The sequence below is a fragment of the Trachypithecus francoisi genome, unplaced genomic scaffold, assembly GCF_009764315.1.
Source record: "Trachypithecus francoisi isolate TF-2019V2 unplaced genomic scaffold, Tfra_2.0 Lachesis_group17, whole genome shotgun sequence".
In the NCBI taxonomy this organism is placed as follows: Eukaryota; Metazoa; Chordata; class Mammalia; order Primates; family Cercopithecidae; genus Trachypithecus; species Trachypithecus francoisi.
The window spans coordinates 99,699,033-99,726,277 of NW_022681462.1; the positions used below are offsets into that span (position 1 = coordinate 99,699,033).

Genomic DNA, 27,245 nt, shown 5'->3' on the forward strand with positions numbered 1-27,245 from the left:
CTCTGAGAATTCAAATTAAGGGTGCTTTGGTTGGCAGGGGCCTGGAGAACTGTAATGATTGACTGGGGATAAAAGCATAGGGGTGTCTAAAACTGTTTTTGCATAGCTGAGTTGGTTCCTGGGAGGAGGTCTCAGGTGGTGTCTCCTGATCTGCCAAAGTGCTACTCTGAAAAATATCTCAAAGACCAGTTCTTTAAGTTTGACAATAGTGATGTTTTCTGTAGGAGTAGTTGAGGAAGTTATAAATCTTGCAACCCCTGGTTACATGACTCTGAAACAGTAAGCAATTTAGAGAAAAGCAAGCTAAGCAATGGCAGGTCATGGTCAGGTGTGCCTATTCTTTAGCAAAGATGTAGTCCCTACCATAATTCTAACCTTGTGACCTTTTGTTAGTCTTTACAAATATGGTTTCAACTTTTTTTTTTTTAACAAAAGAATGTGATTTTATTTGTATTCAAAAAGGATTAGGCTTTAGACTTTTTTAATCAAAGAAGGTTATTACTTATAGGAAGCTAGTTTTTTATTTAATAATAGTTAATGCAATGCTTAATGACTCCTCCCATCCCTGCAGACAACATTTTAATTATACAATGCAGAATGTTGCATAATTATTTGCAAAATCTCTAATTTTAATATTTTTTCTCAAACTCTCTGTCTCCCTTCACATGTAAATTACCCATGGCTATTGTTCTTTTTATTATTATTATTATTATACTTAAAGTTCTAGGGTACATGTGCACAATGTGCAGGTTTGTTACATATGTATCCATGTGCCATGTTGGTGTGCTGCACCGATTAACTCGTCATTTACATTAGGTATATCTCCTAATGCTATCCTCCCCACTCTCCCAAACCCACGACAGGCCCCGGTGCGTGATGTTCCCTTTCCTGTGTCCAAGTGTTCTCATTGTTCAGTTCCTGCCTATGAGTGAGAAAATGCGGTGTTTGGTTTTCTGTTCTTGCAATAGTTTGCTGAGAATGATGTCCTACAAAGGACATGAACTCATTTTTTTTATGGCTGCATAGTATTCCATGGTGTATATGTGCCACATTTTCTTAATCCAGTCTGTCATTGATGGACGGGTTGGTTCCAAGTCTTTGCCATTGTGAATAGTGCCGCAGTAAACATACGTGTGTGTGTGTCTTTATAGCAGCATGATTTATAATCCTTTTGGTATATACCCAGTAATGGGATGGCTGGGTCAAATGGTATTTCTAGTTCTAGATCCTTGAGGAATGGCCACAGTGTTTTCCACAATAGTTGAACTAGTTTACAGTCCCACCAACAGTGTAAAAGTGTTCCTATTTCTCCACATCCTCTCCAGCACCTGTTGTTGTCTGACTTTTTAATGATCACCATTCTAACTGGTATAAGATGGTATCTCATTGTGGTTTTGATTTGCATGTCTCTGATGGGCAGTGATGATGAGCATTTTTTCATGTGTCTGATGGCTGCATAAATGTCTTCTTTTGAGAAGTGTCTGTTCATACCCTTTGCCTGCTTTCTGATGGGGTTGTTTGTTTTTTTCTCGTAAATTTGTTTGTGTTCTTTGTAGGTTCTGGATATTAACCCTTCGTCAGATGAGTAGATTGCAAAAATTTTCTACCATTCTGTAGGTTGCCTGTTCACTCTGATGGTAGTTTCTTTTGCTGTGCAGAAGCTCTTTAGTTTAATTAGATCCCATTTGTCAATTTTGGCTTTTGTTGCCATTGCTTTTGGTGTTTTAGACATGAAGTCCTTGCCTATGCCTATGACCTGAATAGTATTGCCTAGATTTTCTTCTAGGGTTTTTATGGTTTTAGGTCTAACATTTAAGTCTCTAATCCATCTTGAATTAATTTTTGTATAAGGTGTAAGGAAGGGATCCAGTTTCAGCTTTCCACATATGACTAGCCAGTTTTCCCAGCACCATTTATTAAATAGGGAATCTTTTCCCCACTTCTTGTTTTTGTCAGTTTTGTCAAAGATCAGATGGCTGTAGATGTGTGATATTATTTCTGAGGGCTCTGTTCTGTTCCATTGGTCTATATCTCTGTTGTGGTACCAGTACCATGCTGTTTTGGTTACCGTAGCCTTGTAGTATAGTTTGAAGTCAGGTAGCATGATGCCTCCAGCTTTGTTCTTTTGGCTTAGGATTGTCTTGGCAATAGGGGCTCTTTTTTGGTTCCATATGAACTCTAAAATAATTTTTTCCAATTCTGTGAAGAAAGTCATTGGTAGCTTAATGGGGATGGCATTGAATCTGTAAATTACCTTGGGCAGTATGGCCATTTTTACGACACTGATTCTTTCTATCCGTGAGCATGGAATGTTCTTCTGTTTGTTTGTGTCCTCTTTTATTTCATTGAGCAGTGGTTTGTAGTTCTCCTTGAAGAGGTCCTTCACATCCCTTGTAAGTTGGATTCCTAGGTATTTTATTCTCTTTGAAGCAGTTGTGAATGGGAGTTCACTCGTGATTTGGCTCTCTGTTATTGGTGAAGAATGCTTGTGATTTTTGCACATTGATTTTGTATCCTGAGACTTTGCTGAAGTTTCTTATCAGCTTAAGGAGATTTTGGGCTGAGATGATGGGGTTTTCCAAATACACAATCATGTCGTCTGCAAACAGGGACAATTTGACTTCCTCTTTTCCTAATTAAATACCCTTTATTTCTTTCTCCTGCCTGATTGCCCTGGCCAGAACTTCCAACACTGTGTTAAATAGGAGTGGTAGGAGAGGGCATCCCTGTCTTGTGCCAGTTTTCAAAGGGAATGCTTCCAGTTTTTGCCCATTCAGTATGATATTGACTATGGGTTTGTCATAAATAGCTCTCATTATTTTGAGATACTTTCCATCAATACCGAATTTATTGAGAGTTTTTTTTTTTAATTTTTTAATTATACTTTAAGTTCTAGGGTACATGCGCATAACGTGCAGGTTTGTTACGTATGTATACTTGTGCCATGTTGGTGTGCTGCACCCATCAACTCGTCAGCACCCATCAATTCGTCATTTATATCAGGTATAACTCCCAATGCAATCCCTCCCCCTCCTCCCTCCCCATGATAGGCCCCGATGTGTGATGTTCCCCTTCCCGAGTCCAAGTGATCTCATTGTTCAGTTCCCACCTATGAGTGAGAACATGCGGTGTTTGGTTTTCTGTTCTTGTGATAGTTTGCTAAGAATGATGGTTTCCAGCTGCATCCATGTCCCTACAAAGGACGCAAACTCATCCTTTTTTATGGCTGCATAATACTCCATGGTGTATATGTGCCACATTTTCTTAATCCAGTCTGTCACAGATGGACATTTGGGTTGATTCCAAGTCTTTGCTATGTGAATAGTGCCGCAATAAACATACGTGTGCATATGTCTTTATAGCAGCATGATTTATAATCCTTTGGGTATATACCCAGTAGTGGGATGGCTGGGTCATATGGTACATCTAGTTCTAGATCCTTGAGGAATCGCCATACTGTTTTCCATAATGGTTGAACTAGTTTACAATCCCACCAACAGTGTAAAAGTGTTCCTATTTCTCCACATCCTCTCCAACACCTGTTGTTTCCTGACTTTTTAATGATCGCCATTCTAACTGGTGTGAGATGGTATCTCATTGTGGTTTTGATTTGCATTTCTCTGATGGCCATGATGATGAGCATTTTTCATGTGTCTGTTGGCTGTATGAATGTCTTCTTTTGAGAAATGTCTGTTCATATCCTTTGCCCACTTTTTGATGGGGTTGTTTTTTTCTTGTACATTTGTTTGAGTTCTTTGTAGATTCTGGATATAAGAGCCCGCATTGCCAAGACAATTCTAAGTCAAAAGAACAAAGCTGGAGGCATCACGCTACCTGACTTCAAACTATACTACAAGGCCACAGTAACCAAAACTGTTTGTTTTTTTTCTTGTAAATTGTTTGAGTTCTTTGTAGGTTCTGGATATTAGCCCTTTGTCAGATGAGTAGATTGCAAAAATTTTCTCCCATTCTGTAGGTTGCCTGTTCACTCTGATGGTAGTTTCTTTTGCTGTGCAGAAGCTCTTTAGTTTAATTAGATCCCATGTGTCAATTTTGGCTTTTGCTGCCGTTGCTTTTGGTGTTTTAGACATGAAGTCCTTGCCCATGCCTATGTCCTGAATGGTACTACCTAGGTTTTCTTCTAGGGTTTTTATGGTATTAGGTCTAACATTTAAGTCTCTAATCCATCTTGAATTAATTTTCGTATAAGGAGTAAGGAAAGGATCCAGTTTCAGCTTTCTACTTATGGCTAGCCAATTTTCCCAGCACCATTTATTAAATAGGGAATCCTTTCCCCACTTCTTGTTTCTCTCAGGTTTGTCAAAGATCAGATGGCTGTAGATGTGTGGTATTATTTCTGAGGACTCTGTTCTGTTCCATGGTCTATATCTCTGTTGTGGTACCAGTACCATGCTGTTTTGGTTACTGTAGCCTTGTAGTATAGTTTGAAGTCAGGTAGCGTGATGCCTGCAGCTTTGTTCTTATGACTTAGGATTGTCTGGCAATGCGGGCTCTTTTTTGGTTCCATATGAACTTTAAAGCCGTTTTTTCCAATTCTGTGAAGAAACTCATTGGCAGCTTGATGGGGATGGCATTGAATCTATAAGTAACCTTGGGCAGTATGGCCATTTTCACGATATTGATTCTTCCTATCCATGAGCATGGTATGTTCTTCCATTTGTTAGTGTCCTCTTATTTCACTGAGCAGTGGTTTGTAGTTCTCCTTGAAGAAGTCCTTTACATCCCTTGTAAGTTGGATTCCTAGGTATTTTATTCTCTTTGAAGCAATTGTGAATGGAAGTTCATTCCTGATTTGGCTCTCTGCTTGTCTGTTACTGGTGTATAAGATCGCTTGTGATTTTTGCACATTAATTTTGTATCCTGAGACTTTGCTGAAGTTTCTTATCAGCTTAAGGAGATTTTGGGCTGAGACAATGGATTTTCTAAATATACAATCATGTCATCTGCAGACAGGGACAATTTGACTTCTTCTTTTCCTACTGAATACCCTTGATTTCTTTCTCTTGCCTGATTGCCCTAGCCAGAACTTCCAACACTATGTTGAATAGGAGTGGTGAGAGAGGGCATCCCTGTCTTGTGCCAGTTTTCAAAGGGAATTTTTCCAGTTTTTGCCCATTCAGTATGATATTGGCTGTGGGTTTCTCATAAATAGCTCTTATTATTTTGAGGTACTTTCCATCAATACCGAATTTATTGAGCATCTTTAGCATGAAGGGCTGTGGAATTTTGTCAAAGGCCTTTTCTGCATCTATTGAGATAATCATGGGGTTCTCTTTGGTTCTGTTTATATGCTGGGTTACGGTTATTGATCTGCGAATGTTGAACCAGCCTTGCATCCCAGGGATGAAGCCCACTTGATCATGGTGGATAAGCTTTTTGATGTGCTGCTGAATCCGGTTTGCCAGTATTTTATTGAGGATTTTTGCATCGATGTTCATCAGGGATATTGGTCTAAAATTCTCTTTTTTTTGTTGTGTCTCTACCAGGCTTTGGTATCAGGATGATGTTGGCCTCCTAAAATGAGTTAGGGAGGATTCCCTCTTTTTCTATTGATTGGAATATTTTCGGAAGGAATGGTACCAGCTCCTCCTTGTACCTCTGGCAGAATTCGGCTGTGAATTCATCTGGTCCTGGACTTTTTTTGGTTGGTAGGCTATTGATTATTGCCTCAATTTCAGAGCCTGTTATTGGTCTATTCATGGATTCAACTTCTTCCTGGTTTAGTCTTGGGAGAGTGTATGTGTCCAGGAATTTATCCATTTCTTCTAGGTTTTCTAGTTTATTTGCGTAGAGGTGTTTATTCTCTGATGGTTGTTTGTATTTCTGTGGGTCGGTGGTGATATCCCCTTTATCATTTTTTATTGCATCTATTTGATTCTTCTCTCTTTTCTTCTTTATTAGTCTTGCTAGTGGTCTATCAGTTTTGTTGATCTTTTCAAAAACCCAGCTCCTGGATTCATTGATTTTTTTGAAGGATTTTTTGTGTCTCTATCTCCTTCAGTTCTGCTCTGATCTTAGTTATTTCTTGCCTTCTGCTAGCATTTGAATGTGTTTGCTCTTGCTTCTCTAGTTCTTTTAATTGTGATGTTAGGGTGTCAATTTTAGATCTTTCCTGCTTTCTCTTGTGGGCATTTAATGCTATAAATTTTCCTCTACATACTGCTTTAAATGTGTCCCAGAGATTCTGGTATGTTGTATCTTTGTTCTCTTTGGTTTCAAAGAACATCTTCATTTCTGCCTTCCTTTTGTTATGTACCCAGTAGTCATTCAGGAGCAGATTGTTCAGTTTCCATGTAGTTGAGTGGTTTTGAGTGAGTTTCTTAATCCTGAGTTCTAGTTTGATTGCACTGTGGTCTGAGAGACAGTTTGTTATAATTTCTGTTCTTTTACATTTGCTGAGGAGTGCTTTACTTCCAACTATATGGTCAATTTTGGAATAAGTGCGATGTGGTGCTGAGAGGAATGTATATTCTGTTGCTTTGGGGTGGAGAGTTCTGTAGATGTCTATTAGGTCTGCTTGGTGTAGAGCTGAGTTCAATTCCTGGATATCCTTGTTAACTTTCTGTCTCATTGATCTGTCTAATGTTGACAGTGGGGTGTTAACATCTCCCATTATTATTGTGTGGCAGTCTAAGTCTCTTTGTAAGTCTCTAAGGACTTGCTTTATGAGTCTAGGTGCTCCTGTATTGGGTGCATATATATTTAGGATAGTTAGCTCTTCCTGTTGAATTGATCCCTTTACCATTATGTAATGGCCTTCTTTGTCTCTTTTAATCTTTGTTGGTTTAAAGTCTGTATTATCAGTCGGGCACAGTGGCTCATGCCTGTAATCCTACTTTGGGAGGCCGAGGTGGGAGGATCACGAGGTCAGGAGATCGAGACCATCCTGGCTAACATGGTGAAACTCCATCTCTACTAAAAATACAAAAAATTAGCTGGGCGTGGTGGTGGGCACCTGTAGTCCCAGCTATTGGGGAGACTGAGGCAGGAGAATGTCGTGAACCTAGGAGATGGAGTTTGCAGTGAGCCGAGATCATACCACTGCACTCCAGCCTGGGCAACAGAGTGAGACTCCATCTCAAAATAAATAAATAAATAAATAAAGTCTGTTTTATCAGAGACTAGGATTGCAACCCCTGCCTCTTTTGGTTTTCTATTTGCTTGGTAGATCTTCCTCCATCTCTTTATTTTGAGCCTATGTGTGTGTCCCGGCACATGAGATGGGTCTCCTGAATACAGCACACTGATGGGTCTTGACTCGTTATCCAGTTTGCCAGTCTGTGTCTTTTAATTGGAGCATTTAGCCCATTTACATTTAAAGTTAATATTGTTATGTGTGCATTTGATCCTATCATTATGATGTTAGCTGGTTATTTTGCTCATTAGTTGATGCAGTTTCTTCCCAGCATCGATGGTCTTTAGATTTCGGCATGTTTTTGCAGTGGCTGGTACCAGTTGTTCCTTTCCATGTTTAGTGCTTCTTTTAGGAGCTCTTGTGGGGCTGGCCTGGTGGTGACAAAATCTCTCAGCATTTGCTTGTCTGTAAAGGATTTTATTTCAGCATTTGCTTGTCTGTAAAGGATTTTATTTCTCCTTCGCTTATGAAACTTAGTTTGACTGGATATGAAATTCTGAGTTGAAAATTCTTTTCTTTAAGAATGTTGAATATTGGCCCCCACACTCTTCTGGCTTGTAGAGTTTCTGCTGAGAGATCCACTGTTAGTCTGATGGGCTTCCCTTTGTGGGTAACCCAACCTTTCTTTCTGGCTGCCCTTAACATTTTTTCCTTCATTTCAACTTTGGTGAATCTGATAATTATGTGTCTTGGAGTTGCTCTTCATGAGGAGTATCTTTGTGGCCTTCTGTGTATTTCCTGAATTTGAAAGTTGGCCTGCCTTGCTAGGTTGGGGAAGTTCTGCTGGATAATATCCTGCAGAGTGTTTTCCAACTTGGTTCCATTCTCCCCATCACTTTTGGGTATACCAATCAGATGTAGATTTGGTCTTTTCATATAGTCCCATATTTCTCAGGAGCTTTGTTTGTTTCTTTTTACTCTTTTTTCTCCAAACTTCTGGTTTCATTTCATCAGTTTGATCTTCAATCACTGATACCCTTTCTTCCAGTTGATTGACTCGCTTATTGAAGCTTGTGCATTTGTTACGTAGTTCTCGTGCCATGGTTTTCAGCTCTATCAGGTCATTTAAGGACTTCTCTACATTGGTTGTTCTAGTTAGCCATTCATCTAATCTTCGTTCAAGGTTTTTAGCTTGTTTGTGATGTGTTCGAACTTCCTCTTTTAGCTCGGAGAAGTTTGATCGTCTGAAGCCTTCTCTCAACTCGTCAAAGTCATCTCCGTCCAGCTTTGTGCTGCTGCTGGTGAGGAGCTGCATTCCTTTGAAGGGGGAGAGGTGCTCTGATTTTTAGAATTTTCAGCTTTTCTGCTCTGTTTTTTTCCCCTCTTTGTGGTTTTATCTACCGTTGGTCTTTGATGATGGTGACGTACAGATGGGGTTTTGGTGTGGAAGTCCTTTCTGTTTGTTAGTTTTCCTTCTAACAGTCAGGACCCTCAGCTGAAGATCTGTTGGAGTTTTTGCTAGAGGTCCACTCCAGACCCTGTTTGCCTGGATATCGGCAGTGGAGGCTGCATTAGAGTGAATATTGCTGAACAGCAAATGTTGCTGCCTGATCATTCCTCTGGAAGCTTTATCTCAGAGGGGTACTTGGCCATGTGAGGTGTCAGTCTGCCCTTACTGGGGGGTGCCTCCCAGTTAGGCTACTCGGGGGTCAGAGACCCACTTGAGGAGGCAGTCTGTCTGTTCTCAGATCTCAAACTCCATGCTGGGAGAACCACTACTCTCTTCAAAGCTATCAGACAGGGACATTTAAATCTGCAGAGGTTTCTGCTGCCTTTTGTTTGGCTTTGCCCTGTCTCCAGAGGTGGAGTCTACAGAGGCAGGCAGGCTTCCTTGAGCTGCGTTGGGCTCCACCTGGTTCCAGCTTCCAGGCCACTTTGTTTACCTACTCAAGCCTCAGCAATGACGGATGCCCCTCCCCCAGCCTCGCTGCTGTCTTGCAGTTAGATCTCAGATTGCTGTGCTAGCAATGAGGAGGCCCTGTGGGCATGGGATCCTCCAAGCCCGGCGCGGGATATAATCTCCTGGTGTGCCGTTTGCTAAGAGCCTTGGTAAAGCACAGTATTAGGGTGGGAGTGACTTGATTTTCCAGGTGCTGTGTGTCATGGTTTCTCTTGGCTAGGAAAGAGAATTCCCTTACTCGTGCTTCCCAGGTGAGGTGATGCCTTGGCCTGCTTTGGCTCTCACTTGGTGGGCTGCACCCACTGCCCTGCACCCACTGTCCAACATGCCCCAGTGAGATGAACCTGGTACCTCAGTTGGAAATGCAGAAATCACCCGTCTTCTGTGTTGCTCACGCTGGGAGCTGTAGCCTGGAGCTGTTCCTGTTCGGCCATCTTGGAATCTCAGTCCCCTTTCAACTTTTGAACAAGGGCAGGATCAGTTCAAGAAAGGTTTATTATAACCCCTCCAAAAGCAGTTTAGCCTGATAGAAGCAAGCTTGAGTCAGTTATGTCAGACCTCCCTTACCACTATAATGTTTGCAAAGGTGGTTTCAAGGGCAAGGCTGGCTGTGAAAACCAGCTGACTTGATTTGGAGTGAAAGGCAGAGAACCCCATGCAGTAGCTAACAGAATGCCTCCAGCTCTCCTAGCCTAAGGGTGGTCCATCATTTAACAGGGATGTCTTGGAAGTGAGAGAGCCATCGAGGGACTTGATGAGATCTCCACACACCCCTGGCTGATGGTGGCTGCATCTCACAACAGATGAGGCCTGAGAGGACCTGGGGGAAAGTAAGAGCTGGGGCTGACTGGAAAAAGATGGAACTTTGAGCAGCTCTCTTACTTGCTTCGGGTGTTTAAGCATAAGCTCCGACTAATCATTGACTGACCACTCAGATATGCAGACGCGGGGGCAACCTCTAGAGTGAGACTAAAAAAATAACACTGAGGCTTTAAAAAACTGAGTAGAGACATCAGCTGCTGCATCAGCTCTCACCGTGAGTGAGAAAGATTCAGTGGATTAACTTTAGGCTAAGAAACAAAAACAGCACAGCAGTGCTCAAGAAAAAGTTGATTAAAATCCGGAGTTACTGTCATGTATTATCTAAAATGTCCAGTTTAAAAAATTATGAGACACGAGGAAAAAAGCAGTCAATTGAAACCACCTCTAAACGGACCCAGATGTTGGGTTTACCAGACAAAACAACTGTTATAAATACATTTAAAGAACTAAGATAAGGAGGATCATAATTTAACAAATAGGGAATATAAATAAAGAAATGGAAACTTTGAAAAGGAAACAAATGAAAGTCCTAGAGCTGAAAAGTAATGAACCGAAATGAAAAATTCACAATAAGTGCAACATAGTGATTTGCAATGGCCGAAGAATCAGTGAACTTAAGGGTATGTCAAAGGTATTAGCCAATCTGAAGAAAAAAGGTATAAAAAATATTGAAGAAAAATAAACAGAGCTTCAGAGGCCTATGGGATAATATCCCATGCACCAACAATGTTTAACCTGAGTTACAAAAGAGAGGGGAGAGAGAAAGGGACAGAAAAAGCATTTGAGGAAATGATGGCCATTGACATCCCAAATTTGATGTAAAACATTAATCTGTGGATCCAAGAAGCTCAACAGACATCAAGTAGGATAAACACAAATAGATCTTCACTAAGTCATACTGCTGAAAGACAAAGATGAGGAGAATATCTTGAGAGCAGAGAGAGAAAAACAACTCATTTTAGAGACAGCAATGTTAAAATTCTTACCAGAACAGTGGAGGCCAGAAGGAAATAGAATGACATATTCAAAATGCTGAAGGAAAAATTTTCAACTACAAGTTGTATATCCAGCAAAATTATCCTTCAGAAATGAAGGTTTAGTAAAGACATTCTGCGATAAACAAAAACCTGCTTTATAAGAAATTCCAAAGGAAGTCCTTAAGGTCGAAAGGAAGTGCATAGGAAGGAATGAGAAGCTCCAGAAATGGTGGACAGGTGAGTAAATGTGGAAGTCTGTATGCATCTCTCTTTTCTTGATTTTTTAAAGGACGTAACAGTGTTTAAAGCAATAACTGTAATGCTATATTATTGGTATTGTAAAATTTGTAGATGCCATATATATGACAGTAGTAGCTCAAAGGATGACAGAAAATGAAGCTGTATTGGAGCAAGCTGGCCATATTTTATCAGAATTAAGTCAGTATTAATCTGAAATAGATTGTGATGAAATGAGACACGTGGTAATTCCTAGAGCAATTGCTAAATAACTAAAAAGTATACATTGAAAGAATCAACAGAGGAATTAAAATAGTTCACTACCAAATATTTGTTTAATACAAAAGAAGGCACTAAAGGAGGAACAAAAAAGGCCTGAGACATAGCTAAAACAAATAGCAGTTAAATCTAACCATATAAATACTTACAGTAAATATCAATCAGAAGTCAGAAGTTGTCCGACTGGATGAAAAACAAAATCTAACCGTATGTTTGTTGTCTACAAGAAAAACACTATAAAGACATGAATAGGTTGAAGGTAAAAGAGTGGAAAAGATGTAAGCCATGCAAACAGAAACCAGAGGAGTGTTAGAATAGCCAGAGAAAAATACTCTTGGGACTAATAAATGAGGCTGGCAAGGTTGCAGTTTATAAGACCAGTGTACAAAATCAGTTATATTTCTATATACTACAAATTGAGAGTCCAGAAATGCAGGTATAAAAACAATTCAATTCACAGCAACATCAAAAAGAATAAAATACTTAGGAATAAATTTAATAAAATAATTGCAATTGCACTTGAAAACTATAAAACATTCCTGAGAGAAGGAAGATTAAATGGAGAAGTATTTTATACTTATGAGTTGGAAGACTTTACATTGTTAAGATGGAATTTCTTCACAAATTCATCTATAGATTTAATGCAATTCCTAACAGAAACACTGGCAGGTTTTAAGCTTTTCCTAAAATTTATATGGAAATACTAAGGACCTTAAATAACCGAGATAATTTTGAAAAGGAACAACAGAGTTTAAGGATTTATACTCCTGAGTTTCACAACTAATGCTACTGTGATCAAGACACTGTGCTATTGGCATAAGGATAGACATATAAATCTTTGCAACAAAATGGAGAGTTCCGAAATAAACCTTTATGGTCAGTTGAGTTTTGACAAAAGTGCCAAGGCAGTTGGAAAAGTATAGTTTTTTCAATACACAGTGCTGGGACAATCAGGTTTCTATATGCACAGAAATGAACCTGATCCTTACCTCACATCATACATAAAAATCAACCTAAAATGCATTGTAGTCCTAAATGTAGAAGCTAAACCTTTAAAACTTCAGAAGACAATATGGGAGAAACTCTGTGACTTTTCGGTTGGGCAAAGACTTCTTAGGTATGACAACCAAGGAATTGTCCATAAAGAATAAAATTGGCTGGGTGTGGTAGCACATGCCTATAATCCCAGCACTTTGGGAAGCCGAGGGAAGAGGATTGCTTGAGGCCAGGAGTTTGAGACCAGCCTGGGCAACATAGTGAGACCCAATTGTTTTTAAGTAGAAAAGTACCCCAATGTGGTGGTGCACACCTGTAGTCTTAGCTGCTTGGAAGGCTAAGGCAGGAAGATCACTTGAACCCAGGAGTCCAAGGTACATTGAGCTATGATTGTACCACTGTGCTCCAGCCTGGGAAACAGTGAGAACCTGTCTCAAAAAAAATTAAAAATAAATCATAATAAAATAAAAAAATTGAATACTCGTTTTTCAGAATTTAAAACTTTTGCTATTCAAAAGACACCTTTAAGAAAATGAAGAGATAAGCCACAGAAGAAAAATACTTGCAAAACATGTGTCTGACACAGGACTTGGGTCTAGAAGGTGTACAGAACTCGTACAATCAATACTAAGACCACCCAATTTAAAGATGGACAAAACTGCTGGTTAGACATTTCATGGCTAATATGCAAATTAAAAGATGCTCAAGATCACTAGTCATTAGTGAATTGCAAATTAAAACTGTAATGAGGCCGGGCGCGGTGGCTCAAGCCTGTAATCCCAGCACTTTGGGAGGCCGAGACGGGCGGATCACGAGGTCAGGAGATCGAGACCATCCTGGCTAACACAGTGAAACCCCGTCTCTACTAAAAAATACAAAAAACTAGCCGGGCATGGTGGCGGGCGCCTGTAGTCCCAGCTACTCGGGAGGCTGAGGCAGGAGAATGGCGTAAACCCGGGAGGCAGAGCTTGCAGTGAGCTAAGATCCGGCCACTGCACTCCAGCCTGGGCGACAGAGCGAGACTCCGTCTCAAAAAAAAAAAAAAAAAAAAACTGTAATGAAATTAAAACTACGATATATAATAACCACTATATATCCATTAGAATGGATGTAGTTTAAAAGACTGACAATACCCAGCATTCGTGAGGATATGAAGAAACTGGAATCTTCATACTTTGCTTACAGGAGCATAAAAATTACAGTCACTTTGGAAAACATTTTGGTTGAAAGTTAAACATTAACTTACCATATGCCCTGAAAATTCTGTTGTTAGGTTTCTACCCAGGGTAAAAACATATGTCCACATCAAGTAGCATTATTCATAATAGCCAAAAGCTTCAAACAGCCCAGATATTCACTGGCTGGTGAAAGGATAAATGAAATGTGGCATGTTCATGCAATGGAATACTATTCAGCAGTTTACAAAGAACAAACTGCCGAGATATGCTGCAACACGGATGAACCTCAAGAGCATGCTACGTGGAAGAAGCCCGATACAAAAGACTACATATTGTATTATTTTATTTACATGAGATTCCCAGAAAAGACAGATCTAGAGACAGAAAATGATCGGTGGTTGCCTAGGGTTGAGGGTACAATTAGGGGGTACTGCAAGTAACCACAAGGGAACTCTTGGGGCAGTGGTCTTGCAGTGATGGTCACACAACTCTACACATTTACTAAAAATTGTTGAATTGTACACTTAAAAAAAGTAAATTTCATGGTGTGTAAATTATACCTCAATAAAGCTGTTTAATAAAAAGCCTATTTCAGTGAGGCTTGCAAGCCTTTTAGGCCTGTAGCAATAACAGCTCCTTATTCAATATTCCTTCTGCCTTTCCGGTAGGAACTATAATTCAGGTTAAACAAATATGGGCACACCTGTTTTATTGCATTCCATTTTATTGTGCACCATAGATACTGCCTTTTTTCTTTTTGTTAAACAAACAAAGTTTGTGACATCCCTGCACCCAGCAAATCCATCAATGTTGGTTTCCAGCAACATGTGTTCACTTAGTGTCTCTGTGTTACATTTGATAGTTCTGACAACACTTCAAACATTATTGTCTCTGTTATGGTGATCTGAGATCAGTGATCTTTGATGTTACTATTGTAATTGTTTAGGGGCACTGCACACTGTGCCCATTTCCTCTTGAAAATGAATGTAAATGGAGCAAAGATGCAAACTGAACCCTGGGACCCCAGGATAAGAACGAATCTGCAAAGGGCTTGTGCAAAAATTGTTTGTTTCCAAATAATTTCTTAATCAGTTTTATTTAAGTACAACTTATCCAAAATAAAATAAAGCTGCCTGTTCCATGAGCTTGGACAAATGTATAGACCGGTGTGACTACCACCCTAAATCTAGATATAGCACATTTCACTTGTCCCAGAAAGTTCCTTCGTGATCTTTTGCAGTCAGTCCATCCTGTCTTCTGCAACCGATGATCTGCTTTCTGTCACCATAGATCAATTTAGCTTGCTCTAGAATTTCATAGCAACGGAATCATACGTTCTGTAATCTTTTGTGTCTGGCATTTTTTACTCAGCTTAATGTTTAAAAAACTCAGTCCTGTTGTTGTGTTTCACAGTTTGTTCCTTTTTCTTCCACTGTATGAATATATCTCAATTTATGTATCCTTTCACCTATTAATGGACATTTGAGTCGTTTAAAAATTCAAGAATGGGCTACTAGGAGTAAAACTTCTGAAACATTCTTCAAGTCTTTTTGTTGATACGTATTTTCATATCTCTTGTGTAAACACCTAGGAAAGGAATTGCTGGGGCATCAGATGAAAATATTTTAATCCAGTAAGAAATTGCCAAACTTCCCAAAGTGATTGTACCATTCTGCACTCCCACTGGCAGTGTATACAAGCGCCAGTTCCTTTCCGTTCCCGCCAGCAGTCGGTGTTCTCAGCCTTTTCCATGGTGCTCAGTCTAACGGATATAGTGATATTTCACTGTGATTTTAATTTAGATTTCGCTGATGATTAATGATGTCAAACATTTTTTCCTGTGCTGTTTGACGAATTGTATATCTTCTTTTGGGACATTTTGTTCATATCTGTTGACTGTTGGGTTTAATTTTTGTTATAATTCATTATTTCTATGTTTTGGATGTAAGTCCTTTGTCAGATAGATAAATTATGAAAAAATGTTTTCAACCTATGTTTGCCTTTTCATTTCCTTAGTGGTGAGTTTTGAAGAGCAGAACTTTTAAATCTTGATGAAGTGAATTTGATGTTTTAGTTTGGAGCTTTTTATCTTTTACTAAGAAATCTGTGTCTGCCCTTGGTTTATGAATAGTTTCTCCTAGAAGTTTTACAGTTCTTGTTTTTGTGCCTAGATCAGTGATCCATATCGAGTTAATTTTTGTGTATGTTAAGAGACAAGGGTTGGAATTTATTTTTTCTATATGTATGTTCATTTGTCCCAGCACTGTTTGTTGCAAATACTTTTTCCTTTTGAATTGCAGTTTACCATCTATGTATGGCTTTATTTCTCTACTCTTTATTCTGTTCATTGATCTATGTGTCTAACTTTAGGCCAATGTCGTACTGTCTTGGTTACTGAAGCTTCATACTTAGTCTTGAAATCAGGTAATGTAATTCCTCTAACTTTTCAAAATAATGCATAAAACACTATAAAACAAGAGGTACATAGTAACAGTCTTGGAAAATATAAACAGAGGGGAAGGCAGAATAGAGAGAAAAAAGTATTCAAATGTGCAAGCCTTTTGTGCAGTTGGGCTACAGCCAAAGCCGTCTAAGCCTGAGAACCTTGGAAAGTAAACAGTTTAATTTGATTTCGTCGTGTTAAAACACTCATTTGTTAGTTTTTGTTTTCATTCCCATCAGGATTTTGAACCTTTTGGTGACATCACCTGTTTTCCTTTTTTGAGAAGAATTCGTTTTTAGTTCTCTTCAGCCTTTCTAGTTCGTTAATTCCCATAGTTGCTGCTACATGGGAATTAGCAATTTCCCTGAGCAATTTCCACTCTATGTCTAACACCTAAGTGAACAGATATTTTAGATGTGGTTTCACCTTTTGAAATAAGGCAGCAATTCAACAGTTCTTGTTCAATTAATAAGAAAATGTTCTGTTCTGGAACTCTTCAGAAGCTGTTGATTTTATTTTGATATTAGTAATAATCATATCTGAATTCTTTTGGCTGTGAAGAGCAGAAATCCCAACTTATAGTAGTATCTGAATGGTGTAAACAGCAGAGAAAGGTTACCTCTCGAAGCTAGAAGTCATGAGACAAGGCACCTCGTTTTCATTATTTCAGCAGCTCAGTGTTGATGAGGACATCAAAACACCAAGTTCTGTTTTTTATTTTGCCATCTCAGCATATTGACTTTGTCCTCAGGCTAGTTCCTTGTAAGCTAAAGATGGACACTGCACATATAAACGTGCCAACAGCAAGTGTCACTAAGAGTAAGAAAGGCCTTTCCAAAAGCTCTGTGTCAGGCTTCATCAACCAGACCTAAGTTTTCTGCCACCCATAAACCAGTCAGTTGCAAGGAGGGTGAGATGACAGTGATGGGGTTACCGTAGCCAGGATCCCTGGAATAGTGCATCCACCTTTTAGAAGTGAGAGAACCAGGATGCAGAAGGATAGTCACTTTCTAAGGTCACACAGGTAGGAATAATAAAAAGTGATTGGGACTGTTATTTAAATCCAGCCCAGGTCGGTCTGGATTTTATTTGCATGTATATTCTTCTATTTGAAGACATTCAGTGAAATTCATAAATGGACTGTTGCACTTAAAATAATTTGTGCACATAGTGGCTTATATGTCTGCTTTCTCTGCTGATGTGTGAACTTGAAAAATCAAAGGCTTTTCCCAACACCCTTCCCTGCAGTCTAATTCGAAAGACAAGATAGCAACAAAAGTTTGATGTGCTTTTGGAGTAGTACAGACAGTAAACAAAACAAAACATGGAAAAACCCCCACCACCTAGAATTGTTTCTCAAGTTAGATTGTCCAGAGCTGGTATAGCAGCTCAACAATGTCATTAAAGAACCAGGTTTCCCCTCTTGTTCTGCCTCTTAGCTTATTACCTCATGGGTACAAGATGGCTGCTACAGCAGCCGTCAGATCCATATTCTAGGTAGAGAGAGTGGCAAAAATGTGAAAAGCCCCACCGGCTGTGTCTGTTTTCCTTTTTTCAGGAAAACTGTCTAGCACTGTGTGATAGAAATACAATATACAAGCCACAGATATAATTTAAAGATTTCTGGCTGGGCATGGTGGCTCATGCTTGTAATTCCAGCACTTTGGGAGGCTGAGGCAGGTGGATCACTTGAGGTCAGGAGTTCAAGACCAGCCTGGCCAATATGGTGAAACCTTATCTCTACTAAAATTACAAAAATTACCTGGGTGTGATGGCGGGTGCCTATAGTCCCAGCTACTCGAGAGGCCGAGGCAGGAGAATCGCTTGAACCTGGGAGGTGGAGGTTGCAGTGAGCTGAGATCGTGCCACTGCACTCCAGCCTGGGCAACAGAGCAAGACTCTGTCTCAAAAAAAAAAAAAAAAAAAAAATTAAAAAAATTCCAGTAGATGAGTAGATTGCAAAAATTTTCTCCCATTCTGTAGGTTGCCTGTTCACTCTGACGGTAGTTTCTTCTGCTGTGCAGAAGCTCTTTAGTTTAATCATATCCCATTTGTCAATTTTGGCTTTTGCTGCCGTTGCTTTTGGTGTTTTAGACATGAAGTCCTTGCCCATGCCTATGTCCTGAATGGTACTACCTAGGTTTTCTTCTAGGGTTTTTATGGTATTAGGTCTAACATTTAAGTCTCTAATTCATCTTGAATTAATTTTCGTATAAGGAGTAAGGAAAGGATCCAGTTTCAGCTTTCTACTTATGGCTAGCCAATTTTCCCAGCACCATTTATTAAATAGGGAGTCCTTTCCCCATTTCTTGTTTCTCTCAGGTTTGTCAAAGATCAGATGGCTGTAGATGTGTGGTATTATTTCTGAGGACTCTGTTCTGTTCCATTGGTCTATATCTCTGTTTTGGTACCAGTACCATGCTGTTTTGGTTACTGTAGCCTTGTAGTATAGTTTGAAGTCAGGTAGCGTGATGCCTCCAGCTTTGTTCTTTTGACTTAGAATTGTCTTGGCAATGCGGGCTCTTATATCCAGAATCTACAAAGAACTCAAACAAATTTACAAGAAAAAAACAAACAACCCCATCAAAAAGTGGGCAAAGGATATGAACAGACATTTCTCAAAAGAAGACATTCATACAGCCAACAGACACATGAAAAAATGCTCATCATCACTGGCCATCAGAGAAATGCAAATCAAAACCACAATGAGATACCATCTCACACCAGTTAGAATGGCGATCATTAAAAAGTCAGGAAACAACAGATGCTGGAGAGGATGTGGAGAAATAGGAGCACTTTTACACTGTTGGTGGGATTGTAAACTAGTTCAACCATTATGGAAAACAGTATGGCGATTCCTCAAGGATCTAGAACTAGATGTACCATATGACCCAGCCATCCCACTACTGGGTATATACCCAAAGGATTATAAATCATGCTGCTATAAAGACACATGCACACGTATGTTTATTGCGGCACTATTCACAATAGCAAAGACTTGGAATCAACCCAAATGTCCATCTGTGACAGACTGGATTAAGAAAATGTGGCACATATACACCATGGAGTATTATGCAGCCATAAAAAAGGATGAGTTTGCGTCCTTTGTAGGGACATGGATGCAGCTGGAAACCATCATTCTTAGCAAACTATCACAAGAACAGAAAACCAAACACCGCATGTTCTCACTCATAGGTGGGAACTGAACAGTGAGGTCACTTGGACTCGGGAAGGGGAACATCACACACCGGGGCCTATCATGGGGAGGGGGGAGTGGGGAGGGATTGCATTGGGAGTTATACCTGATATAAATGATGAATTGAGGGGTGCTGACGAGTTGATGGGTGCAGCACACCAACATGGCACAAGTATACATATGTAACAAACCTGCATGTTATGCACATGTACCCTAGAACTTAAAGTATAATAATAATAAAAAAAAAATTCCAGTAGTCAAACAGTTTAAAAACTGAAAAAAAAGCACATTAAGTAATATATTTTAGTAATAACATTTCATTTTACCCAATATAGCCAAAATAATATTTCAAAGTATAATCAATGAAAACAATTTTTGTTTTTATACTTAGTCTTCAAAATCTGAGGTGTATTTTACAATTGCAGCTTATCTCAGTTTATACTAGCCACATTTCAAGAGCTCAGTAACTACATGTGGCTAGTGGGGTATATTGGTGAGTACCAACTAACTGGCTTTCTAGAAAAAAATGCATAAATATGCATACGTGAGTTTATTGTAAATTTTACAAATTTAACAGACTTAGTGCACAATTTACAAATAATAATGAGAATAGAATATCCTTTATTTTCAGTTCTGTGTAGCTCGTTGATTCTCACAAAACACTTTCATTGATTTTTTTGTTTGTTTTTTTCTGAACTCTCACAGCTAACTTATGGCTGCAATTCAACTGTAATTTGACCAAAATGACTATGAATAAATGCTTGGTTACTATCCTATTTAGTAAAGTAATTGCTCACATTATTGGCAAATGAATGTAGTTCCAATATGAACGTTGGTTAATATTTTTGCTTATGTTAATGAGATTTTTGGTTTTTTGTTTGTTTTCTGTTTAAGCTGTACTGGCTACAGTCATGATACGCTGTATCAAGGTGCACCCATCACCCAAGCAGTATACACTGTACCATATTTGTAATCTTTTATCCCTTGCCCCCCTCCCACTCTTCCTCCCAAGTCCCCTAAGTCCATTGTATCATTCTTATGCCTTTGCATCCTCATAGCTTAGTTCCCGCATACCAGAACATACGATGTTTGGTTTTCCATTCATGAGTTACTTCGCTTAGAGTAATAGTCTCCAGTCTCATCCAGGTCACTGCAAATGCTGTTCTTTTTTATGGCTGAGTAGTATTCCATTTTATATATATATATACACATACACACCACAGTTTCTTTATTCACTTGTTGATTGATGGGCATTTGAGTTGGTTCCACAATTTTGCAGTCGTGAATTGTGCGCTATAAACATGCATGTGCAAGTATCTTTTTCAAATAATGACTTTTTTTTTTCCTCTGGGTAGATACCCAGTAGTGGGATTACTGGATCAAATGGTAGTTCTACTTTTAATTCTTAAAGGAATCTCCACACTGCTTTCCATGGTGACTGTACTAGTTTACATTCCCACCAGCAATGTAGAAGTGTTCCCTGATCACTACATCCACACCGTTATCTACTGGTTTTTTTATTATGACCATTCTTACAGGAGTAAGGTGGTATCGCATTGTGGTTTTGATTTGCATTTCCCTGATCATTAGTGATGTGAGCATTTTTTCATATGTTTGTTGGCCATTTGTATATCTTCTTTTGAGAACTGTCTATTCATGTCCTTAGCCCACTTTTTGATGGGATTGTTTGTTTTTTTCTTACTGATTGAGTTTGTTGTAGATTCTGGATATTAGTCCTTTGTTAGATGTATAGGTTGTAAAGATTTTCTCCCACTCTGTGGATTGTCTGTTTACTCTGCTGACTGTCCTTTTGCTATGCAAAAGCTCTCCAGTTTAATTAGGTCCCAACTATTTATCTTCGTTTTTATTGCATTTGCTTTTGGGTTCTTGGTCATGAAATCCTTGCGTAAGCCAAAGTCTAGAAGGGGTTTTCCAATGTTTTCTTCTAGAATTTTTATAGTTTCAGTTCTTAGATTTAAGTCTTTAACCCATCTTGAGTTGATTTTTGTATGAGGTGAGAGATGAGGATCCAGTTTCATTCTCCTACATGTGGCTAGCCAATTAAATCCATTTGTTGAAAAGGGTGTTCTTTCTCCATTTTACGTTTTTGTTTGCTTTGTTGAAGATCAGTTGGCTCTAAGTATTTGGGTTTATTTATGGGTTCTGTATTCTGTTCCACTGGTCTGAGTGCCTATTTTTATACCAGTACCATGCTGTTTTTGTGACTATGGCCTTATAGTATAGTTTGAAGTCAGGTAGTGTGATGCTTCCAGATTTGTCCTTTTTGCTTAGTCTTGCTTTGGCTATACGGGCTCTTTTTTGGTTCCATATGAATTTTAGAACTGCTTTTTCTAACTCTGTGAAGAATGATGGTGGTATTTTGATGGGGATTGCATTGAATTTGTAAATTGCTTTTGGCAGTATGGTCATTTCCATAATACTGATTCTACCCATCCATGAGCATAGGATGTGTTTCCATTTGTTTGTGTCATCTATGATTTCCTTCAGCAGTGTTTTGTAGTTTTCCTTGTAGTAGTCTTTTGACTCCTTGGTTAGGTGTATTCCTTAGTATTTTATTTTTTTGCTGCTGTTGTAAAAGGGGTTGAATTACTGATTTGTTTATCCACTTTGTTGCTGTTTGGTGTATAGAGGAGCTATGGATTTGTGTACATTAATCTTGTATCCAGAAAACTTTGCTGAATTCTTTTATCAATAAGTTCTAGGAGCTTTCTGGAGGAGTCCTTAGGGTTTTCAAGGTAAATTGACTTCCTTTTTACTGATGTGGATGCCCTTTTCTTTTCTCCTCTCTCTTTCTCTCTTTCTTTCTGTCTTTCTTTCTTATTGCTTTAGCTAGGACTTCCAGTACTGTGTTGAAGAGGAGTGCTGAGAGTGGGCATCCTTGTCTTGTTCCTGTTCTCGGCAAGAATGCTTTCAACTTTTCCCCATTCGGTGTTATGTTGGCTGTGGGTTTGTCATAGATGACTTTTATTACATTAAGGTATGTCCCTTGTATACCAATTTTGCTGTGGATTTTAATCATAGAGGCATGCAGGATATTTGTCAAATCCTTTTTCTGTGTCTGTTGAGATATCATGTGATTTTTGTTTTTAATTCTGTCTATGATTTGCACTGTATTCTATTGGTAAAAACAAGTTACTAAGTCTAGCATAGATTCAAGGGGGGTGGGACAGGAAAGTGTCTTAATTTAGTGTTTCTATAAAGAAATACCTGAGACTGGGTAATTTATAAAGAGAAAAGGTTTATTTGGCTTATGGTTCTGATGGTTAGAAAGTTCAACATTGAGCATCTGTCTCTGGTGAGGGCCTCAGGCTGCTTCTACGTGTGGCAGAAGGTGAAGGGGAGCCAGTGTATGCAGAGACCACGTGGCCAGAGAGGAGGAAAGCAGGGAGGTGCCAGGCTCTTTTTAAAAACCACCTGTCAAGGGAATAAATAGAGAGAGAACTCACCTCCTCATCCCCCAGGGAAGGCATTCATCTATTCATGAGGGATCTGCCCCCATGACCCAAACACCTGCCATTAGACCCCACCTCCAGCATTAGAGATTAGATTTCTACATGAAGTTTTAGAGGAGGCAATCATCCAAACTATAGCAAGAAGTTTCTTTCAGCTCTTGATGTAAAGAGTTAGACATGTACAACAGGGAGGGATGTTATTGATGGCAGCAGTCTTGAAAGACAGCCAGTCCTCTGGCCCCCACAGTTCACATGAATCCTACATGAAAGGTTATTCACTTTCCTCCCAGGATCCCCAAAGTCTCATCTCATTAGGACATCAAGCTCAAGTTCCTGATCTTGTCATCTAAGTCAAGCCTGGATGAGGCTTCTTGGGGTGGGTCCCCAAGTACAGTTCTTTTTGATCTGAAGGCCAGTGAACTAATAGGCAAGCTTTTTGCCCCTCACACACCTAGTGTCCAGGGATGATCAGCAATAGTACGGCTGTAGGAGACACTATTGTTAATGAAAACTATCGTACTGTAAGATGCTTCTCAGCCCTAGTCCACGGTGATTGTGAAATCCAGACAGATATGTATGATCAGTTCCTTGATTAGGGCCCAGACCCAGTCCCTTGAGTGCATCTGTGTGGCTTTTGGCTTCATCCTCTGAGCTCTTGACTCCACACCATGGACTAGTCGTCCTTTTTCATAAGAAATGGCCAGGTTTTGCATTTGAATAGCTTTGCTAGACTGCTTCCTATGGGTAAAATTTGGGGACCTAAACATCTCTTTTCATTTTGAACTGTCTCTCCTTTTCAGCCTGATCTTTTATAAGCCCATTAGAGAACTATGTGGGCTTCCTGTGTATCTAATTGTAATCCTCTACATTAGACAGAAACTACACCCACAAATCTCTTTTAGACAGCCTCCTTTCTACTTTCAGAGTCGGGGTGCTGTGTGACAACACCCTTGAGCTTCTTAAAAACTTTTTTTTAATCTATCAGAGAATGTCTAAGAGGCATGCCCTTAGGATTCCTAGAAACGGCTTATCTGACATATTCCATGAAGGTGTTTGGTTACAGTAGCACCCCATTTTATCAGTTTCTGTTTTGATTATGTCATTATATCAAAACATAGTGGCTTAAAACAAAGTGATACTCTGTATTAGGTTGCTTATGACTGTGGGTAAGCAGTTCAGGAAGGATTCCACTGGATAGCATCATCTTTTTTTCATGTGGAATTAGCTTCCTGACTCACATGTCTAACCACTTGGTGCTCCTTGGTGCCTCACTCTCCATTTCCACCCCGCTCCTCTCTCCTTCACCCCTCTTTCCTTCCTTGCTTCCTCCCCTAGATGTGTGTGATCAGGTCCTTGATTAGGGCCTAGACCCAACCCAATCCCCAGCCCTTCCTTTATCCCACCTTTGTTCTTTCTCTCTCTCTCTTTCTGTGCAGGGTCTCTCATCCTCCAGAATCTCTACATGTAGTGGTCTCAGGATAGTCACACTTCTTCCCAACAACCAACTTCTAAAAGGCAAAAAGTAGAAACTGCCAGGTTAATTATGGTTGGCACCTGGAACTAGCAAAATGTTGCTTCTCTAATCCACTGGTCTGTGCAGTTAGAAGGCCACCCACACTCAAAGTGGGCAGAGAGGTAGACTCCTCCTCTTGACAGAGAGCAGCACAGGCTGCAGAAGAGCATATGAAATGGGAGATACTGTTTTGGGCATCTTTGGAAAGTGCAGTCTGCCACATAATTTTTAGAAATTATTTTAAATTTGATTTTTCAATGCTTTGTGTATGGGTATCCATATATGCTATTTTTGTCAGATATAACAATCACGAATATATTAACCTTGTTAAACATTTGGATTAGGAAGCTCTCCTTCCCTGTTCTTTGCTCAGGAATAATTCAAAAGATTATAATTAACTATTTGTCAAAAGTTTGAAAGAACTTTCATAAAACCACCTGAACTGCCTACATGACAAAGATTTTTATTTGGTCAATTTTTTTTTTTTTTTAGTTAAAGGTTTTCCCCCCTTGATTTCTTCAATATCATATACGTTTAGAAAGTCCTTCCCCAATTTCAGAACATTTGAATATTTAGTCACAGTTCCTATTTGTTGTACTTGTATATTTTACATGTAATTCATTAATCCACATAGAATTGTTTTGGTGTGAGATGAAGGCATATCTTTCTTTTCACCACCCAGATTTTGAACCAATTAAATAACAACTCATCCATTCCCTGATAATTTGCATTGCAGCCTTCATCCTATTCAATGTTAAGTATTCTGGAGTCTGTTTCTGGGTTTCTCTTCTCTCTTGTTGATATATAAATTCTTTTTCCCATGCTGTGTTTTTAATTGTAACTATATTCAAAGCATCTTAAGTTGTAGAAATCACTAAGTGTTCAGGGCTATGAAATGTGTGTAAATGCCACCCAACTCACACTAAGAAGATATGCTTTTAGACTATCGAGGACAAGTTTTTTTTCAAAATTCTATTAAGAATTTGTTTAATGTATACCTTAGCCAAATATTTTTGTGCTAACTTTTGTGTCCTAGAAAGGAGGAATAAATGGAACACATACTAACCACATATTTATGCTCATGATCATGACTTTCAGATATATAAATTGGTGTGTATATGTCTCTCAGAAGGAAATAAATAAAATGAATTTACCATTGAAGATGATAGTCAAGTAAACTGAAGCAGATGCTAGAAAAGAGTGTTCCTAATTTATTTAAGAAGGCTGTTTGTAGAGTAGATCTAGTAATATTTAATTTCTGAACCATGCCATTTAGCTAATAAATTGCTTTAAAATGTACTCTTTAACAAAATGAGTCTTTTATCTTCATTAATGTAGCTTATTTTTGTTTTGCAGTTACTGCTTTGTGTTTGCTCTGGGATACCTCACAGTGTGCCAAGTTACTCGAGTCTATATCTTTGACTATGGACAATATTCTGCTGATTTTTCAGGGTAAGATGAAAACTGATTCAGTGACCTGTTTATCCATTCTAACAAGGTGGTTAAAGAACAAAATATATTTGCATTTAGTAGTTCAAGTGAAAAGCTATTATTAAATATTTTAGTTGAAAATTTCTTTCTAAATTTAGAATTTCCCTCTTGTAAGTAGTTTTTTATAGTACTGTCTAAGTCAATAAGAGCCTTGTTCTGCTTTTTCCTACCTAACGGATCTTCCTTTGGTTGTTAGGTCCTTGGGCTAGGTCAGTCTGAGTTTCCTAGAGAAGACGCTCAAGGATGCATTTTACTTCTATGCATTTCACCTCTTTGCAGTGTTCTCCATTCAACACCAGTATTCAGTTGAGCAGTGGAAATAACTTCTAGTATTTGTTCCTTCGAAGGGGATTTATTTTCTTCCTGGTGCTAGATGAGTCTTTTTGTCCTGTAACAAAACTGATTATATGTTATCAGGGGAACCGCCCCCCAATGTTTCAATGTAGGTTCTTTTTATTTTCCCTAAGTGTCGACCAGTCTGAGAAATAAAGAGAAAGAGTACAAAGAGAGGAATTTTACAGCTGGGCCGCTGGGGGTGACATCACATATTGGTAGGTCCATGATGCCCCCTGAGCTGTAAAACCAGCAAGTTTTTATTAGGGATTTCAAAAGGGGAGGGGGTGTACGAACAGGGAGTAGATCACAAAGATCACATGCTTCAAAGGGCAAAAAAGGAGAACAAAGTTCACATGCTTCTGAGGCCAGTAAAGATCACAAGGCAAAGGGCAAAGCAAGATCACAAGGCAAGGGCAAAATTAGAATTACTGATGAGGGTCTATGTTCGGCTATGCACGTATTGTCTTGATAAACATCTTAAACAACAGAAAACAGGGTTCGAGAGCAGAGAACCGGTCTGACCTCAAATTCACCAGGGTGGGATTTTCTCACCCTAATAAGCCTGAGGGTACTGCAGGAGACCAGGGCATATTTCAGTCGTTATCTCAACCACATAAGACAGAGACTCCACAGTGGCCATTTATAGACCTCCCCAGGAATGTAGTTCTTTTCCTAAGGGTCTTAATATTTAATATTCCTTGCTAGGAGAAGAATTTAGCAATATCTCTCCTACTTGCACGTCTGAAAAAATGTGGCTCTATTCTGTCCAACCCTGCAGGCAGTCAGACCTTATGGTTGTCTCCCCTTGTTCCCTAAAATCACTGTTATTCTGATATTTTTCAAGGTGCCCTGATTTCATATTGTTCAAACACACATTTTACAATCAATTTGTACAGTAGTGGTCCTGAGGTGACATACATCCTCAGCTTATGAAGATAACAGGATTAAGAGATTAAAGTAAGACAGGCATAAGAAATTATAAGAGTATTATTAGGGAAATGATAAACATCCATATTAAAATGAAATCTTCACAATTTATGTTCAGAGATTGCAGTAAAGACAGGCATAAGAAATTACAAAAGTATCAATTTTGGGGACTGATATATGTCCATGAAATCTTCACAATTTACGTTCCTCTGCCATGGCTCCAGCCCATCCCTCTGTTTGGGGTCCCTGACTTCCCACAACGATATGTCTGTTGTGAAATAAATGCACAAGCTCTTATAAAGTAACTTGCTTTCCATCTTT

General features: G+C 39.1%; 1 protein-coding gene across 7 annotated transcripts in view; it reads left to right on the forward strand.

Moving 5' to 3' along the window:
* MBOAT2 (membrane bound O-acyltransferase domain containing 2) overlaps positions 1–27,245 on the forward strand; it is a 156,899-nt gene that overhangs the window by 81,841 nt on the left and 47,813 nt on the right. For 6 of the 7 annotated variants that reach the window (XR_004428545.1, XR_004428546.1, XM_033176614.1 and 3 more), the window contains one exon: positions 25,527–25,622. The exons of the other annotated variant lie outside the window; for it this stretch is intronic. Coding sequence is in view for 3 of the 6 variants with exons in the window: in XM_033176614.1 (XP_033032505.1) it covers positions 25,527–25,622 (96 nt within the window). In the remaining 3 variants the exon portion in view is untranslated. The remainder of the gene's footprint in view (positions 1–25,526; positions 25,623–27,245) is intronic. 7 annotated transcript variants of the gene reach the window in all.